The sequence below is a fragment of the Trematomus bernacchii genome, unplaced genomic scaffold (genome assembly GCF_902827165.1).
Source record: "Trematomus bernacchii unplaced genomic scaffold, fTreBer1.1, whole genome shotgun sequence".
Lineage (NCBI taxonomy): Eukaryota > Metazoa > Chordata > Actinopteri > Perciformes > Nototheniidae > Trematomus > Trematomus bernacchii.
The window spans coordinates 6,671,716-6,691,617 of record NW_022988050.1 but is presented as its reverse complement, the minus strand read 5'-3'; the positions used below and the strand labels follow the sequence as shown (position 1 = coordinate 6,691,617).

General features: G+C 40.2%; 1 protein-coding gene across 1 annotated transcript in view; it reads left to right on the top strand.

Annotated features, from left to right (window-relative positions):
- The first annotated feature begins 382 nt into the window (after positions 1-382).
- Positions 383-19,902, top strand: part of atrnl1b (attractin-like 1b) — a 67,740-nt gene continuing 48,220 nt past the window's right edge. Inside the window, exons 1-17 of the mRNA XM_034120083.1 lie at positions 383-1,511; positions 4,746-4,829; positions 5,266-5,379; positions 5,649-5,777; positions 6,247-6,455; positions 8,276-8,450; positions 9,324-9,411; positions 10,099-10,354; positions 10,988-11,171; positions 11,282-11,436; positions 11,599-11,683; positions 12,433-12,647; positions 13,014-13,132; positions 13,449-13,581; positions 15,522-15,709; positions 16,978-17,191; positions 17,794-17,985. Of these exons, the coding sequence (XP_033975974.1) occupies positions 1,261-1,511; positions 4,746-4,829; positions 5,266-5,379; positions 5,649-5,777; positions 6,247-6,455; positions 8,276-8,450; positions 9,324-9,411; positions 10,099-10,354; positions 10,988-11,171; positions 11,282-11,436; positions 11,599-11,683; positions 12,433-12,647; positions 13,014-13,132; positions 13,449-13,581; positions 15,522-15,709; positions 16,978-17,191; positions 17,794-17,985 (2,791 nt within the window). The 5' untranslated portion in view covers positions 383-1,260. The remainder of the gene's footprint in view (positions 1,512-4,745; positions 4,830-5,265; positions 5,380-5,648; positions 5,778-6,246; positions 6,456-8,275; positions 8,451-9,323; positions 9,412-10,098; positions 10,355-10,987; positions 11,172-11,281; positions 11,437-11,598; positions 11,684-12,432; positions 12,648-13,013; positions 13,133-13,448; positions 13,582-15,521; positions 15,710-16,977; positions 17,192-17,793; positions 17,986-19,902) is intronic.

The window sequence follows — 19,902 nt, the reverse complement described above, 5'->3', positions numbered from 1 at the left end:
ATTAGGTCATTTGCAATGGGATAGTTTATGCTACTTTTCATATATTGTTAGAACTGTTTACCCTAAATGCTCATGTATTTGCCATACAGTAAACCAGAATAAGGAAAATAGTTATCCACAGTTATTACATTTTATAATTTGCTTTTGAAGAATTAAAGAAGGTTGAAAATAAAATGTTTAATCTTTAAAAAAAAGTTTTGCAAGGCATATTTGTCTTTCCAAATGTCATACACTGTGAACTTTAACAGTACAGGATATGTATATTGTTTGACCTGAAAGACTTTTAAGTGCCGCATTAAATATCTTGGGGGGTCTTTTGTGACACTGTCCCTTTAAATACAATCCGTCCCCAGTGCGCGTGCGCAGCTTCTGTTTAGTTTTCTCCAACCTGATGAACTGTCTAGTGTCGCTGCGCTAGCAAATCCATCGCTGCCTTCTTGTCATGTTTTGAGCACAAGAGCGGTGTTTTGTCCTACTGGAATACAAGGAGACACTACCACAACATGCTGCCAACGAAGTCTACACTTGAAGGTGCTTGAAATGCCGTGGGAATAGACCAGAAGGACCAACAACAGTTCAAAGTATTTGCTCAATGCCCCCCAGTCGGCAAGAATAGCCTTCGAGTTCCCACATCCATGTTGACTGCGGCAGCCTTTCCACTGGGTCTACACACACCACAACCCCTTTGTTCTTCTGTGGAAAAGATACGGTTAAATCACGGTGGTTTGTGGAAAGACCATGGCATGTTATAATGTACATCCCTGTTTGAGTCTGAAGGATTGTTTACGCGTTAAAATGGCTGCTGAAATGGCATTTGGAAGAGAGCAGTCTTGAATCATTGCAGTAACGTTTCATTACCTAGCAGAGAAAACAGCAAATAAGCTACGGAGGCTAACGAATAATGTTTTAGCTAAGCACAGTATTCAACGAGTTAGCTGCTAAATTAGCTTTAATCGATGCTCGGCTTTTTCTGTAGGTTCTTCCAACAAGAGGTAGGGTGAAGGGAATTCCTCCCACTCCAAATCTATGCATGCGGTTAACAGGCAGCCTTTAAAACCCTTGGCTAACGTTACGTTTTAATAGCCATTTTGCTTTGTACACAGGCTAAGCTAAGACTAAATGTAAGTATGCCTAGCACTCGACGAATATGCAGGACTTCTTTGTTTTAATTGAAGCACCCTGAACAGCCGAAGCTTTTCCCCAAAAAGCAGACCTAAAGGCCCCGGTGTTTCACTCGGCTTGGTTGACCTGGAGGAAAAAATGGATCCTGGTGGGAAATGTAAAACTGAACTGTTACTCTTTGGACCCAAACTAGCCACCCACGGCGACTTGCGGGGTATCAACAGATACTTGGTGGTCTGTGTTTTGTTTTACTTTGTACTGTACACTCACGCCTCCCCGGCGAAACCTTGTGACAAGAACTGTCTCTCTGGAAAATGTATCAACGGATCCTGCGTCTGTGACCGAGGATGGGTTGGAGACCAGTGTCAGTACTGCCATGGCAGGTTCAAGTAAGTGATTTATTTTTGAACATCTGATTACTTTTGGTGTCAGAGCCTCCCAATGTAGGTTAGGATCAAATGGGATCAATCGGAGGCTGTTTTCCATCAAACAACAGTGTCAGTAGGTCATTGGCACACAAACAAACCTTGGTGCACACAGGATTTTAGGAAGATGGCTTGCAATAACTGTCTGACAGGACTAACAGAAAAGCCCTTTAAATACTCAGTAAACAATCAGACTGTTGCTCACAATGTAAACTATTTTTCGGAATGAGCTAGCAGCCTCCACAGACCTTTTGAACACAGTGCTCAAGGCTTATTTTAATATTTGACCAACATATCTGAATAAAAATACTTGAATTGATTACTAGCAAACATATTTGATGACATTACCCAATTTATTGTAACAAATATATTTATTTGGTGTACACAAGTATCAGAAAAGCCCACCACAATTTACAAAACCCAGAGTTATTCATTACAAATTGGTTCAAGCTTCTTTATTTGTCATACGAACATAGCTACAGAGTAGTTATGTCAATCATCTTAGGTCACAGACTTCAGTGTGTGTTCAGTGTGACTAAAAGTCCACAACATTAAGAAATTCAGTTTAGTAGCATACAACGCAATGAAAAGCATTACATCGTCACTGTTTATAAACTGCAACGTTTAGTAATGTCCGTTATTTTTTGTCTTATAGTTTTCTTTAGGCTTTGGTGGATTGACTAATTGTTAAGTTAAAATGTCTTATTTAGCCTGTAGCCTCCCACAGTCCTTCAATTCGGGATTAGTGATTTGTCAGTGTATCTTTGGAGATATACCCACATGTCTAAAGTTGAGTACAGGAAGGAATGTACCATTATCTTGCACAATCCATCTGCACTTCTGAGCATAGACAAGAAAAAGAAGGCTCTAACATACACTGTTGTATTGACTTGCGTCCTGATGCGTTTGCATTGATTCCACATAAAATCCTTTCAGAAATAAATTCCTTTAGCTTCTGCCAGGGAAAAGAGCCTACAGTGGCTTTGAGGAAACATCTGCAACTAATTTAACATATGCCATGCAGCCTGTCTATGGGGATGACATCTTTTGTTCCTAAATTGAAGAATACGATACACATGTAAGAAAACACCATGTCTACCCCACAATAATGGCAATGAGTTAAGGATTGTTTGCTCATAGGTAGTAGTTAGGAGAAGGCAGGGAAACAAAAGTGACCTAAGGATAAACGTCAAACTACTAGGCTATAATCATATTGAAAGTGACTCTTGACATCAACATCTGACGGCTTCTCAGTACATCTAACGCTGCACTCTATGGTACAGAAGGGCTTTGATCACAGTATTTACCATTGGTCCTCCTGAATGTGACTGAGTTTGTAATGTGAGAATTCAACTGTGAGCTTCCCTTTTAGCAGTTGAATGTAGACAAGCATGATCATAACACATAACACGCATTAACACATGTTTTGGCTTCCTGCTTAACACGTGTGAAAACGTATCTTGTGAGTTATGAATTGGCATCACAGAGTCCTTTTTGATATTATCCGTTTAAATGTCTGATTTTAAACATGAAAGCACAGAAAGCAACAGTGTTTTTAAACAACAGGATCACAGTCTTGAAACGTTTAGGGACAGTCTCTTGAACAGGATAGGGTTTCCCTGTGAGGTCCAGAGTGCGGCATGAAACATTCATCACTCCTGGATGTCTACTCTGCCTTAATTCATTGCTGGTTGCATCCTGCTAGGTGTTTATAATGATCAATAGGCTTTGCATAAACTCTATCAATCTGCAGATAAACCACAAATGGACCTATCGTATAACATGCTTTCGTGTAGTAATGTGAGTAGTAAACAAAACAATTTTCAGGACATATTTGAAGCCATGTCTCAAGATTATAATATGCATACCATTGCATCTTGGTTACTAACCCATCTTGAGTCCATTATCTTGTCAAAACCTCTGAATTGAATGTATCTTACTTCATGTTTTGCATCTAAAGCAACTGCTGTGGACATACACATAAATATAATTCCCTCCCGGTGTTACTCAGACCACCCACAACAGCCCAATACAGTATGTACCTGTGAAGCTTTCAGAGTCATAACCGGCTTTCAGTGTTCCAGTGATTTCAAGGACTGAATGTTATCAAATCTATGTATCTCATATCTAATCTGTTACCAAAAAAACAAATGTCACAGCTATGAGAAACTAGTTTAAACCAAGTAATCAGTCCCCTCATTTTTTTCCAATTCATTCTGAGTTTGTTTGCACAGTTTTGTGGGCGGGTTACACACAACTCCAATCTCATGTGATGTCAGAGAGTGACGAATGTTGACTTAAAAGTCATATCTAATTGCAACACACTACAGTAGTATTTAGCTTGAAGAATATGAAAAAAATAAATGTTTTGGTCGACAGGAATTGACATTGGACTGACTGACCGTTTTTTTGTTACTGAATGCAATGTGTGACAATTTCGTTATGCTTCAGTTCTCTTTCATAGAACACTTTGAACCTGGACAGGAGAGCTGCCTCACAAGGCACATTTCTTAACTTTTATACTCAAAAATAAATGTTTTGAATAAGATTTGTTACTTGTCAAACTTTAGAGGATTTAACAAAGTTGGACATCATCGAATTACACAACACTCTTCTAAATGCATTTAAAGATGAAGAAAATGTTTCGGTGGCATCATTTGTCTGTACCAACTAATAGTGTTACTGGTTATGAAATACAATTAGCATTTTGAACATCTCTGTGATTTCTGACAATTTGTAATGACCTCAGGGGCTGCTATTAGGCCGCTTCAGGGTCATGTCTATAGATCATTTCAATAAGTGATTTGACAGACATTAACTCACACTTGGAAGCTATGTTTAATATATGAAGTGGTATGGAATATGTTTAAACCAACATTCACTTTTTTTTTGTGTTTTACAGAATGTCCACTGTCTTGAAGTCAACACAACACATAAGATCATTATTTAGGATGCTTTTCCATTACTTTTATTTCTTTGACTTGACATGCAAACAAAGAAATGTACCTTGCAGCAGATTGCGTAAACATCAAAAAAGTGTGATTGGTGTCTAGCCCGATAATTGTTACAACCCATGAATGACCATAAGAAGAATTGTTTCTTTGGATTACAAATATATTTCTGTCGTATGACCTTACACATTCAACCTAAGGCAACACATGACTTCTGTGCTGACAGTGCTGATCTCTGATCTTCCAGGTTGACGGAGCCCTCAGGATATCTCACAGATGGTCCAATCAACTACAAGTATAAAACAAAGTGCACATGGCTCATCGAGGGCTAGTAAGTACTTTTATTAATTGGTATGTCTTACAGAAGCTGAGCATGCACAGACAAATTCAATTATGCAGTGTATCTTTGTTGAAAGGAGTGTCATGTTGTTGCTTACACAGCATCACACAGCGACTCTGTTTGACTGCTACATTTAATCAGCAATCATTCGGAGAGCGGAAGAATCCCTGTGTCGGTTGCTACTTGTTTTTGTACAAAGGACAGAGCTGTTCGGAAACTTTATCAATGTAAAAAAATAACATGTATATTTACTGTTTTTATTCTTGTATTTCCATGCTTAAGTATGTCATAAATAAGTTGATATAACACGTGACATCCTATTCGATAGGAGGCCCACATGTCTAAATCCTGCTAGTTGTAAAAAAAACGTGTGTTTAAACGTTTATAAATTAAACCTAAACCCTGTCTTTGATTGTTTCTTCTGCAGTCCAAATGCGGTTCTTCGGTTAAGATTTAACCACTTTGCTACAGAATGTAGTTGGGACCATATGTACGTCTACGATGGCGACTCGATATTTGCTCCGCTGGTTGCTGTTTTCAGGTAAAGAAAAGTGGATTGAAACGTTATGGTTCTCATGAAGTCATTTTAAAATCAGCCACAAATACTGGTTGTTTAAAACAATTCCAAATGGATGTATTCTTTTTTTTAAGACATGAGCTTGTTGCAATTTTTTGTAGCTCATCACTTAATGTATCATGTGTCTGGTCATCCTGATTTAGCAGAAACATATGGGTATTGTACTGTAAACTATACAATTGGGGTGAGTTATCAGAAAGTGACGCAAACGAATGTTCTGCATTTTTTCACAGTGGTCTCATCATACCGGAGATACGAGGAAATGAGACGGTTCCTGAGGTTGAGACTACTTCGGGCTACGCACTACTTCACTTTTTTAGCGATGCCGCATATAACCTTACGGGGTTTGAAATATTTTACTCGTAAGTATGCAGACTCTACATTGAAGCTTAAACTACCATACAATAATACCTTACATTGTTTATATCTTTACATTTGGACTCCTCAGGAAGAACTAATTTCATTGATGTGGCATCTAAGGCCCTCACCTGTGGTAAAGACATTTCATTAGTGTGTTTTATTTATAATAAACTACAGTGGACTGCTTACCAGTTCCATTTATTCCTCCTTGCTGTTGATGGATGGTTAATGTTTCTGCGTCCCACATTTCAGCAACAAAAAGTGCTTTTCTGCTGGACTAAAAACCTACAGCAACAATCCCCGCTAATGTCCAGTGACCTGCCCGATCGTTTTTCATTTATTACCAATGCTTTTATCCCCAGCTCCTTTGCCAAACGCTGGATGATACTCATTAATCTTCCCCAGTCTCCAAGTAAAGCTCTGTGCGTGGCCTGAAAAGTGTTGACTTAATGAAAACCTCCTTCTGTCCAGGATCAACTCTTGTCCCAATAACTGCTCCAGTCACGGGAAGTGCACGCCCGGTAACTCGGCCGCCAGCAGAGTGTACTGTGAGTGTGACAAGTACTGGAAAGGAGAGGCCTGTGACATCCCATACTGTAGGAACAACTGCGGCAGCCCCGACCACGGCTACTGCGACCTCACCGGGGAGAAGCTGTGCGTCTGTAACGACAGCTGGCAAGGTAACAGACAGCTCTGTCTAAACCAGGGGTTTCCAAACTACGGCCCGGGGGCCAAATGCAGTCCATTTCTAATTGGCCCTCAGCAAATTCTCAAAGTATAATGGTATATGGCCCCCACCTGAAACTCGTGCTTGTCTTATATTGTACTTCTTAAATATATATGTGAGCCTATATTACACGATAGATTTCATGTGTTAATAAGCCCACTTTTCAAATACATTCAGTCAATTAGAGCTGAGAACATGTTCCAACAAATCCTAGTTTTATTTCCATAACAAGCTTTAAATAGACCCTTCATATTTCCCCATATTATAAGCAATCTGAGGCTTCTGTTTTAAGGGATGAGCTGCAAACAGAGTAAAGTAGACCCTATGGAGAGCTGTGATGTTTCTTAAATCATATTCAAGTAGAAAGCATACTTGACCTACATTTGATTGATTTTGTGGAATTATAACTTAACCTATAAGGCAGTATACCTCACCTCTAGTGAGGGGCCCGGCCCTTTTATATGTTTTTCTGTATGTGGCCCTCAGCGAAAAAAGTTTGGACACCCCTGGTCTAAACTCAACAGATGTTTGCAAACTTTCAGATCCAAAAGGATGGTTTGAAGTGTGTGAAACTAAGTGTGATTTAATTACTATGCCATTGAATGTTACATGTGGTCAGGCACATAAGTAGCTTTAGTGAAAGACTGCTTGCACGATGCACCACAGAACGCTTCAGGAAGTCATTCCTGTCTGTGGCCATCAGACTGTTTTCCTAAAAGCTCCCTCTCTGAGTGAATGGACTAGTATTAGGATTTACTTTATTATCAGCAGCCAAACCGCTTGAAAAAAATGGCACCAATGTATATATTGTAATTTACATGTTATATGTTGTAATGCTATGTGTACATTTTTACACTAACTTCTTATGTTTATATAAATATTCTATTTAATTTATGAGACATTTTACTTTAACTTCCTATGTGTTATGTTATATCAATATGTGTTTTCTATTGCACATTCTAACTTTTTATGTCAATATTCTACATTTATTTTATTCTAAAATTGAGCACATTTTTATGTTACACAATTCCCCCGGGATAGATATAATATTCTGAATCTGATTTGTATACATCCTATCTGGAATACATTCTTTAGATGGTTTGTCTAGCGATAAAAATAAATGATTTAAAGGAAAACTAACAATAAGAAGTCCCAGCACCTGTTAAGCATTCACACACTTATAATAATAACAATAGTTATTTCCCCACATTCATAACACGCACTTACTGTATGACTCATGTGCAACATACTTTCAACATTCCATGCTGTCGCTCCTCCCATGTCTGCTGTAATGATTATGTAAAAGATGTAATGAAGAATGTGTTAGCAGACAATTGTGAACAGCTGTGTTGTTTTGTGTCATAATGCTGATCGGTAACACGCCGGTAAGCCCCGTGACAGTTATTATTATTATTATTATTATTATTATTATGTGCCTCCAGCTGGAGGGTACCAAATGCTTTCACGTGATGAAAGTTGACAGTATCATTAGCAGAGACATGCGCTTTTTCAGCACGGCCTTCATTCACACACAGTTTAACATATTTACACCTCCTTGCCTGTCATGTTCGCTTAAGGAGTGGTAATGCTTTTGTTTAGAGGCATGTTTGCTCTTCAGAATGAGTAGGAATTAAAATATGTGGCGGATACTGCTAAAAAGTCCCATCCCTTAAATAGATTTAGCTAGAAGTTCTTGGTCTTAAAATAGTTTTATGTGTTTTTATTTTAGAAATGTTGAGCTGAGATCTCTTTTTTTCTCATCCTATCTCTTAGGCCCAGACTGCGCTCTCACTGTTCCTTCAACCGAGTCCTTCTGGGTTCTTCCAAGCGTCAAACCCTTTGGCACATCACTCGCCAGAGCTTCCCATAAGGCTGTGGTGCAGGAAAAGGTCATGTGGGTCGTGGGCGGATACACGTTCAACTACAGCTCCTTCCAGATGATTCTCAAGTAAGTCATGTTGCATAATATTTATTTTTCCACATGCAAAGAATCCGTTTAAAAAATAAATAAAATGTAATGGCAACATCCAAAGTAGGGGAACCCAGAACTCTGTCAGGGCTATTTCAATGGGTGAAAAATATTGCACGTATCTGCCCCATGGCTTGAATCTGCACTAAAATGAAATGTGTCCTTATTTGGCCCATGCTACACCCTTCCACCGTGTTCCATTAAAATCGGGCCTGTAGTTCTTCCTCAATCCAGCTGACAAACAAACAAACCAAATTGAAAACATCACACTGGTGGAGGTAATAGGAAGTGTTTAGTTAGTTTGTCCAGTCCACCGTGAAATGGGGTTTAACAAACAAAAACACCTAAACCTGCCGTGCCTGCTCAATCATTTTCATTTCCACTAAAGCCTGGGTAGAGTTGTATGTACTCCATTAAAAGCTCATGTCTTAGATTAAGTTCTGAACATGCCCTTACTTTGAATACTCACATGTCGTATACACATCTAAGCAAAAACAACTAACGGGAGAAATGCTTAAGAATTCCATCGGACTGTTTGTCCAAAATGGTAAGTGCTGGAGTTAAAGTTTCAATGGTGTGCTTTGTGAATGTATAGGTGTTGCATTCACTTAGCCTAATTGAGTATTAAGTGTTCTTGGAGGGCTCTTAAGAACTGACTTACAGTATGTGCTGAGTCATGTCCTCTTAGAACTGAGTTAAATTGCTACCGTTTGTGATTAAATCACCTGATCGTGAGGTGAAAATAGATGTACTTGAAGTGAGGGAGGGACAGCAACATTTGTGCAGGTCATTAAATAAGTTTCAGAAGTGTTCATGCATTAGAGTGTAATGTTCTGTTGCTTTTCTCTGCAGCTACAACCTGGAGAGTGGCATCTGGAGCACCGTTCCCGTCAGCGGTGGCCCCGTGCCAAGATACGGCCACTCTCTCGCTGCCTACCAGGTAAACACGCGCAGATACGCCTCAACCTCTCTGGGTAAAGTAGGATTTAAAAATACCACAACTGTCCGTAGGAGGGAGGCAGAATTAGAAAGGCGAAAGAGAGAAAATAAAGTTTGCTCATACAGAGAGGAATCTTTGTTCGGTATTATAATGTCATCCTCAAATAGCTACATGTCTTTATAAACAAAGCTTAGACACATGTTTGTAATATATCCATGGGAACATTTCATATTCTCAGTGTGCAATATGCCTCTTTATCTCAACAGTAAGTAGATGAAGGAATTACGACAAAACAGGCTTGAAAAGGAACATTTTCTCGCATTATGTTCTGTTTTTATTATTTATTTTAACGCTTCTCTGGACAGTCTTGCACTAATGTACATCCTCAAAGATATTGAAGTGACTGTTATTTTGTATATATTGATTGTTGTGCTTTTATTTAGGTCTTAATGTGTGCATATGTATAAATGTGTCTCTTGATTGTGTGTATATAGGTACATAGATATTTTTTATATATATTTGTTTTTGTGTTCGGGATTGTGGGGAAACGGTATTTCCATCTTTCTGTCTGTAAACACAAACTGAAATATTGACAATAAAGTTGACTTGACACACTTTAACCTTCCATCCACTTTTATAGCAGCAGGTATCATTTGAAGCTTATTTGAACGCCTCTCTTCTCCTCAGGATGATATCTACATGTTCGGGGGGAAGTTGGAGGCGGGTTTGGGGAACGCGACGGAGGAGCTGTGGGTGTTCAACTTACCCAGCCGGACGTGGCAGCGGAGAACTCCCGCGGGGGGCTCACAGACTCAGATTTACGCCGTGGAGGGGCACTCGGCCCACTGCGTGCTGCTAGACGAGGGCGAGGCCATCATGCTGGTCATCTTTGGCTACTCCCCCATCTACAGCTACGTCAGCAACGTCCAGGAGTACAACCTGAGTGAGTCACGCAGCTTTAAGTAACTGTTTGTTTCTCATTCTACCAGCTCCCGTTTGTTTTATTACAAGACGTTTAGTACATTGTAGGGTAAGGCGTGGTATTTAATTACAGTGCAAAACAGACATTCCAGACAGCTTTAATTGGCAATAATATGAATATCCCCTGCTAATAAGAGAAAACAGTTTGACACAGCTGGTTTTTCTGATAATGTTTTGATCAAACTGAGCTCAATTGCACACCCACTGCAGTCAAACTGAGTCTGGTAATGGTTTGTCAAACATTTTTAGTACTTTTGGAATATTTCTTTTTAACAATTGAAAACCTACAGGCAAAACAACTTGTGTGAACTCACAATAAACTCCACATTTCACAATTAAATGTTGGGATACAAGAAGCTTGGAAGCACTGTAGCCTATTTGTAATTTGACAATTTGTTAAATGTAGGAAATCAAAACCTACAAAATAAGTGCACAAAACAAACTGCTGCCAACCACTCATTTTCCTGCCAAAGAATATCAAGATTTTAAGGGTGAAGAAGCCCATCTGTCTCTAAAGAATGTAGACTGTGCAAATCATTTAATTCCTTCCCTTTTTTCATATGTATTAAATGAATCTCTTTATATATATTTTAAGGATCCAACACGTGGGTAGTAGCCAAGACTCAAGGAGCCGCTCCCCAGGGAGGTTACGGCCACAGCAGCACGTTCGACAGTGCCAGCGGCAGTGTGTATGTTCACGGAGGCTACAAGGCATTTCCTGCCAACAAATACGGCCTTGTTGACGACCTCTACCGCTACGACGCTAACACGCGGACATGGTAGATCAACGGATATTCATTATGCATGCATGTCTGTGAATGTGACACTGTCGGTTACACGTTTTCTTGTCACAGTTGCCCTTGACACACTTGTCGCGCATATGTTCCAGGTTCATCCTGAGAGAGAGCGGCTCTGCGCGGTACCTGCACTCGGCTGTGCTCCTCAGCGGCACCCTGCTCTTCTTCGGCGGCAACACGCATAACGACACATCGCTCAGCAACGGGGCCAAGTGTTTCTCTGCGGACTTCCTAGCCTACGACATTGGTAGGACTACTTGTTCTTAAACTGAGTTTGAATGCTTACCTCCAGTGGTGTTTTCAGCAGCTTGAATAATGTGTGTTGTCTCTGGTCTCGGGTATTTGCAGTCTTAATTTTGAAAAGCACTAATAAAAAGGTCTCTGACATATGTTCTCGTGTTTTCCTCAGCTTGTGATGAGTGGAGGGTCCTGCCTAAACCAGACCTGCACAGGGATGTCAACCGCTTTGGTCACTCTGCTGTGGTTAGCAATGGGTGAGTCTCACTTTTTGAGTTTCAACTAAAACACACTGGACAGATGCCACAAACAACCTACCATCCCAGCATCCTTTTGTCTTTATGTCCTTTCTTTATTGTTTTAGCATATATAGACAATATATAAGACAGTACACAAACATCCACAAGACATAAGAAAATGTAAGGTAATATACAAACATGTAGGCAGATATGAAAGGCTTTTATCCTTCTCCCAGCAGAGGAACATTAATCATCTCCAATTTGCTGACCCAGTGTACTCTCTAGATCCGCATGTTCCAGATAGTTAAGGAAAGGGCCCCATACTTTTTTAAATAGTTCTTGTTTTCCTTTAATTGAATAGGTTATTTTCTCTAATGAGACACATGCAGACAGTTCTTTTAGCCAATACTTGGACTGTTAACATTTTTCCATGAAAAGTGCTATCATGCGTTTTGCCATATGTTTCGACATACATTTAAAAATATTTGTTCTCTCTTCCCTAACCCTAACCCTGACCCTTGTAACACAAAAAACTTGGGCTCCATGATTAACTGCAATGATAAAATCTCTTCTATCATACATTTGACCTCTTCCCAAACTATTTTTATCTTGGTACACTCCCAAACACAATGAAAGAATGTTCCGTCTTTATGTCCTTTAATTATTTTTTACTTTGTTTCACTTTCTGATAACTGATTTGTCCCTTCCTGAAGGATTTACAATAACAATCTTGTTTACACTCTGTTCTCATGTTTTCCCATATCCAGGTCCATGTTCGTGTTCGGGGGCTTCTCCGGCATGCTGCTCAACGATGTGCTTGTTTACCGACCCCCCAGCTGCCAGGCCTTCTTGGCAGAGGAGGGGTGTGTCAAGGCTGGGCCAGGGGTGCGCTGCATCTGGAGCAGAGGACGCTGTTTCCCCTGGGAACCCAGCATGGCTAATGGAAGCATTATTCCTGCCCCATTCTGCCCCCTTAAAGCTGGTGAGAGAGAGGATTCCTCTTTTCTATTTTTCAAATGATTAAGATTTCCCAGCATTTTTCCTATTCCAGCTTTTTCCTCTCCAGTGACTACACAGGAATTAAGTTGTCAGCTGTTCCTAAGGATTTCTATTGTGGCTTTAGCTTTGACTGGTACTAATAATAGACTTAATCTTTCAGTGCTTTCACAGGATATTCCTCTTTTTGAGTTGTCAACAAATGTAATACAAGCTGAGTTACAAAGTGTTCTTTCCTATTTCTAAGGACATATTATTGTTTTACTTCCCCAAAAAAAAATCATATCAGGAAATGGACCTCATCCACATACACACTCATTGCTGCTCTCCGTTGTCCCTCTCCCTCTTTTAGTCACAGTGGACGAGCGCTGCTACCGGTTCTCAGACTGTGCCAGCTGTACAGCCAACACCAACGGGTGCCAGTGGTGTGACGACAAGAAGTGCCTCTCTGCCTCCAGCAACTGCACCACTGTGAGTGGTCCAACAGGGGGCGGCAGAGCACTGCTGGTCTTCTCAAACACTGCACAGAGCTTGAGATTTCTGTGCATCATCACTGTTCAAATCAATTGATAATCAGGGTTTAACTTAGTGCCTTTGCTCAGGAAGAGTTCATACAATTTTTCCTTTTGTCCACATGATGTAATTTTAGTTAAATCAATTCTATCATAGGACAAACAGACCTATATTTTTAAGGTGGAGAAGATATTTACTCGCATGAACAATCTCTGCTCTGAAATTCAGCTTTTGTTTATTGCCCTCCTTTCTTTTATACTCTCTCTTTCTGTAGAACGTGAGGAACTTCACCGAGTGTCCGGTGCGCAACGAGCAGGTGTGCACCAAGATGGCCAACTGCAAGAGCTGCTCGGTGAATCTCAACTGTCAGTGGGACCAGAATCAGTCAGAGTGCCACGCTTTGCCAGGTAAGAAAGACGCTGGGTCCCCAAGCTGATTTCCATACGCAAAAACACACATCATCACATTGAAGGCTTTTGGATTTAGTTCTCACACATGAAACTTGGTGGAAGGGTGTACCATGGGCCAATGAACAACCTGCAATTCTCCTCCTCTGCACAACACACAACCCAACAAGGGACCATGTGTTTAAGTATTGTTTAAAATCTATCCAGGTAATAAGCCCTCTTCTCTCCAGGCAGCACCATCTTTATTAGAAATGTGAAATGGACAGAAAAGACAAACACCACTTAGACACAATACAACACTTTCTTCCGTTACTGTGGTGTTTTTCTGAAGCTTCTACCTCATCAACTTCTTCAAAAACTTTACCTTTCTTCGTTTTTGTTTTGAAAGCCTCTCACAGTCTCCCTGCTGCAGCACCAACCTCTTCCTTAACTGTGACTAAACCTTATGGGGGGGGGAAATATAAAAATCATATTTTACTGATGACCTCTGTTGCTCCGGGCCAGCATGCGCAGGATGTTTGCGGGTAAGGGTGTTAGCAGACACACACACACACACTGCTGGCAGGAGGGGGATTAAGAAAAGAGTCCCGGGCAGGGCCCTGGGGCATGGCCTTGGCAGAGGTGTGCCTTTTTTGAATGCCCTTCTTGTCAAATATACATTTGATGTGCACATTTTATTATACTTCTGACTTAAACACATCATCTAGTATTTGCAGGAAATTACTGTCTTCATCCTGATGTTGTTTATCAGGTCTGTCAGGTTATTTAGTTTAGCAAACACCCTCTACTCCCCCTCCCAAACGTTAAAACCGACTGAATCTGAAGAATTGTTGCTGTCACTTTATCCAGTTTGTGAAGCCTTGTCGCCAAAGGGCTTGTTGCTGCAGAGGGAGTGGATATGTGTGTTTGTGTGTTTATTTCCAATGCCTGAAAGGATGTCTCAATCTCAGGAGGCAGGATCTGCACACACAAAATAGATATGTGCATCCACATACACTTGTACATCTTAGTGTGCACCCACCACATTTTTACGAGAAGCCGTAATTAACAGACAAGTTGGCATCCAAACAGCACTCCATCTCTCCGAGGCAAATAAGTGCAGATTACACACCTGCTGAAGCTGTGAACACGCACACACACGCACACACACACACACACACACACACACACACACACACACACACACACATACACATACACATACACATACACATACACATACACATACACATACACATACACATACACACACACACGGTCCCAAATCTTAAATCCTCTTTGGTTTGGAGGAAGGCAGACCTCCTGCAATCTGTTTTCATGATTATGTCTTCTACTTGCACTGCTTGTTTTTCAGCATTTAAGGATTTCATTACATTTTTTTATAACATTCTACCAAATGATAGGGTAAACCATGAATACTGTCTCACCTAGTAACATACCTTCAATTTAGCTTTACTCATTTGGGTCACACGGACTGCTCTTATAGCATCAATAAAATATTAAAGCTTTTTTTAACAATAAAGCGCTAACACACCTTTTACAAAACCTTCTTAGCACCGAATGGGAAAGTTAGTGACTAGCCGGTGAGCATTTGGGGGTTGAAGAGTCAAATGTCACCCTCGGGACTTGGTAGGGACTAAAACATAGCTAAAAAAGAGTGATTTGAATTTTGTACATATACGGTATATTGCCAGGTGGCCAGAAACATGACTCTACATATGTGTAATTGTTGCTCAGTAACTGTTGGATGTGTTGATAAGCCAACAAGTTATACGGAATATAAAAGTAGATGATATGTCAATGTTGTGTTCACGACTTGTGTATGCTGCCCCCTAGTGGACACACAAATAATCAGTAGTTTCAGGTTTAATGTTTGATATCATTTTTGCATATTCTCTCGGCCCATGGCTCACACATCTCCTCATCATTCTTTTTTGCAGCCCAGCAGTGCAGTGAGGGGTGGAGCCATGTGGGGGAGGCCTGTCTGAGGATCAACTCCAGCCGCGAGAGTTACGACAACGCCCAGCACTACTGCAAGAACCTCAACGGAAACATCGCTTCGCTCACCACCTCCAAACAAGTGGACTTTGTGCTCGAGGAACTGAAGAAGCTCCAACAAGAAGACAAGGTAAATCCAGTACATCAAATTCAGTCAGAATAGTTTTAATGTCCATCAGAGTCCCAGTGATTGGGTTAGTAGCTTGAATCCTGATGTTTAGTCGACAGTAGGGACCAGCGAGTGATTCTCTGCTCTGTTGATGAGTTATGCATTCTGTTATGATTGTCTCCCCGATCAGTTTTGAGTTTGTGCGCTGCACCGTTTTATGCCTGATTGCGTTTGTGCTTTTGGCTTGTGTAATTTGTGTCTTTCAACCATTTTTCATCAATCTGTTTTCTTCGGAACTGCCACAAACAGCACGGTTTGCATTTCACTATGTCACAATTACAATTAGACAACACTGCTAGGCTTTCTGAGAACCTGATGAATCTGGCTGTTAAAATCAAAACATCACTTTGCCTTGTTTGAATTATTTTATCCTTCGTAACACCATCACAGTTTCTCCTTCCTGCCTTATATAACAAACCAGGGCAACAACCATGAACACTAAGACATAGCCTTAGATTTCACTTTGAAGAGAGCATTTTTCTTAGTATTACTTTTCTATTATAAAGTACATTTTGAGTTGTATAACTAATAAGAACAAATACATGAATGGAAATCTATGTGGCAAATTTAAACGTGTTTGTCTGTTCATAGCATTAACCATGTTCTAGTTTATAATTTCATTGCTCCAAATTCTTTATACCCTCACCGTGATACAGTATATTGACCTTGAGATGTCTATTCTCCCTGGGTTTACTGTACTGAAAATTGCTCATAAAATATAACTCATAAATAATGATTTGTTTATACAAGAACAAAACTGTCCTGACAACATCAGAATTTAAGACTCTTCCTCTTTAATGGAAATGATGCTTTTGGGCAAACACTCTCTCTCCTCATCTCACCACAGCTTCACATCACCTGGCACTGAAAGAAAATTGTGAAGTCTACTGATGATTTTAGTTTGGTCATGCCTGCTGTATTCATGAGAACATCGTTTGTTGTCAGTCTGCTGGGTTTAGATACACATGTTTGTTCCAAATAGAGCCTTGACATCTCATTTCCCATTACATTACAAGTTGAATCCTGAAGGCAAATAAGAAATTATACGTGTGTAATTATTTTCAGGAGACTTTTAATGGCATTTTTGATTCCCAGGTGGACATTTGTGAGACATTTATTCCCTAAACAGCATGGTGGAGCAGAAACAGAGGCAGAATTTTGATTTGTTTTATCTTACATTTGAACATCCGGTTGCTCTGGGTTTTTAGTATTTTGCCGTGTCTCCACAGCGGCTTTCTCCCTGGGTGGGCCTGAGAAAGATCAACGTGTCGTACTGGGGCTGGGAGGACATGTCCCCCTTCACTAACAGCAGCCTGCGATGGCTGCCCGGAGAGCCCAGTGACTCTGGGTTCTGTGCCTACCTGGAGGAGACCCAGGTGTCCGGCCTGAGAGCCAATCCCTGCACGGCCACCGCCCACGGCCTCATCTGTGAAAAAGCTACCGGTAAGACGCGCAAATATTTCATAAATATGTGATCTGTTTTTAATATGACATGGGTATATTGTCATATTTATACATTATTTCCATATGCAATATTTATTGTATTGTACAATATTTAAATTCACATTTGGGATTATCTCAATATAATTGATAAAATATATATATTTATTTTTATTGCAACTTTCTTGCACCGTTATGTCAATTCTCCCCCCCCCCCCCCCCTTCCCTCGCTGTTTTAAAAAAAAAAGTGTAATGTTACGTTTAATTTATTTTGCATTATTGAAGAAGGTTCAAGGCTTTTATTGTCATGTGTGCATAGCTACAGTGTAGATATGACAATGAAAATCTTAGGTCACAGGCTCCTCCAACAGTGCAACACAATAAAACTGATAAAATAGCAAGTAATTAAATAAAATAGAATATAAGTAGCCTGGGATTTAAGATTTCCTTTGCCAGATGGAAATGAGCTTTTAGCTATAGTCTGGCATAAAGCATCTCTTCTCTTTTTGAATATTTTTTGCATGGTGTTGTACAATAACAACACATGCTCTTGTTCATATGACATATATCATGTTTTTTCTTCTGTCTCGTCCTTTGCTGTCCAGGAAACCCCAACCAGAGCAGCCGTCCAGCCTGTAAGAAGCCGTGCTCGCTGCACACCAACTGTGCTAACTGCACCAACCAGGCCATGGAGTGCATGTGGTGTGGAAATGCCCAGCGTTGTTTGGACTCCACCGCCTACGTCGTCTCTTTCCCCTACGGACAGTGTCTGGAGTGGCAGACTCGAGACTGTTTGGGTAAGTGTCTTTTACTGAACTTCATCTAAATGAGGTGTCTTTAAAGCCCAGAGTCCAGCATTAAAGGTGGGGTAGGTAAGTTTGAGAAACCGGCTCGAGATACACTTTTTGTTATATTCCATGGAATGCTCTTAACATCCCGATAGTAATAAATATCTTAAGTGCTTTGACAAAAAATCCATAAAAAAATGTCATCTGTGGAAGCTGACTGTAAAAAGCACGACCAGCCCGGCTAAAATAACTGGATGACCTACCTGCCTGTCAGCTTTCCATCTGTGCACAAACTTATCTCGTGCCCTCATTGGTCATGTGCACGTTCGTGTGTGTTGGAGGAGGGGCTCTGTAAGGAAGTGGCAGATTTTTTCCGGCTGTGTATTTTCAAATTCTAGCGCACTCGAGCTGGTTTCTCCAAAATTACCTACCCCACCTTTAAGGTGCAATAAGCTTCACCAGATTGGCTTCTGTAAGCAGTCGATATTCATCACTGCCAGAAAGGAGCTCAAGGGAGGAAAACAGCTTAAAGCGGGAGGTGTTTGTATGTGATTTCCTGTGATTGGCTATGGAAGCTTTTTGTTTTGCTTTGCTTTGTAATGGCCAATTACTCTCACATATCGCAACTCTTAAGATTTCCCTGTTGACCATGCTGCAGATGGGATCTTTACCATTAGCTGACTTTAAGTGGTTTATGGACAGTTTTTAAGAGAAGCCTACACATATGTTAACACTGTGAATGAAAACAGAAGCATAATGGCAATGGCTGCAAATACAGTAATGTTGATATGAATGTTATTGTAGTTTTTGGAGAAGAATCAGGGGATACATTTACCCAGGGAACAACTAAGGAGCTGTCGCAATTTAGTCGAGCCCTGCGCTGCATAATGCTATTTAGCCAATGCCCTTTTTTTAATGAACAGTAATAAACATCAGAATGAAAGTGTTCCCTTTTCAGGCTGTACCTTAATTAAATAAACCTTTCAAAGATGAACTATGATGGAGACTATAGATGAAAAATGTACTCTAGATGGAAAATAGTAGACTAAATGTCTGTTGGTTAGAAAAGAAAAGGGAAACAGAATTAAAAAAAAAAAATCAATTTAATCCTTAAATATTCTGTACAAGTACATACCATTTGTATAAAAGCACTACTGGGGATAACAAAATAATAACAACAACTTAATTTGACCTCTTTATTCTTTAATAAACCCAAATTATAAGGTGCTATACTCGCAAGACAACCAATTCAAATGGCAGAAAAAGTGATTACCCACCAGGGTTGGATGGATAGAGTAACAGGCTTGAATTCAAACATGAATCAATGTCTTAGAACAACAAAACACATCTGCTCTCTTTGCTTGGTATTCTTGATTTGTTATCATGTAAAAAGCAAAATGAAATAAGTACTGGACACATTCAGAGGTACCCTGTTAACAGTATTTCCCCGTCACATTGGTAAGTTGTTTAGAGAGTTCCCTGACCTGAAGGTGGGCGCGGCTCGGCTGTGTGATGTTTGAATTATAGCCTTGGTTCTGTCGGATCGTCAAAACATCTCTGACCGGCTTAGCGAGTAAACACATTTAGGGAGCTGAAGGGTGCAGTCTCCAATTCATTTGCGTCAGATGGTGTTAGGCAACCCCGAGACGTTTCTGAACACGGTGGATATTTGTCTTGAGGAATGTGTCCCTTATGGCGTGAAGGACAGAGAAGGGTATCCTATACATGTTCTCTGTTTTTCTTTTATTCTCTTTCAGCTTCCTCTGTCTGACTTTGCTCCTTCACGTTAACTCTTTTCAATCACCACTTAAGTATTGAATGACCTCACCTACTTTACTTCTTTATTCCTCATTTTCAGTGCATCAAGAGGCTTTCTTTATGCTGAGCAGACTGAATACATGCACTTAAAAACTCAACCTTGTGATA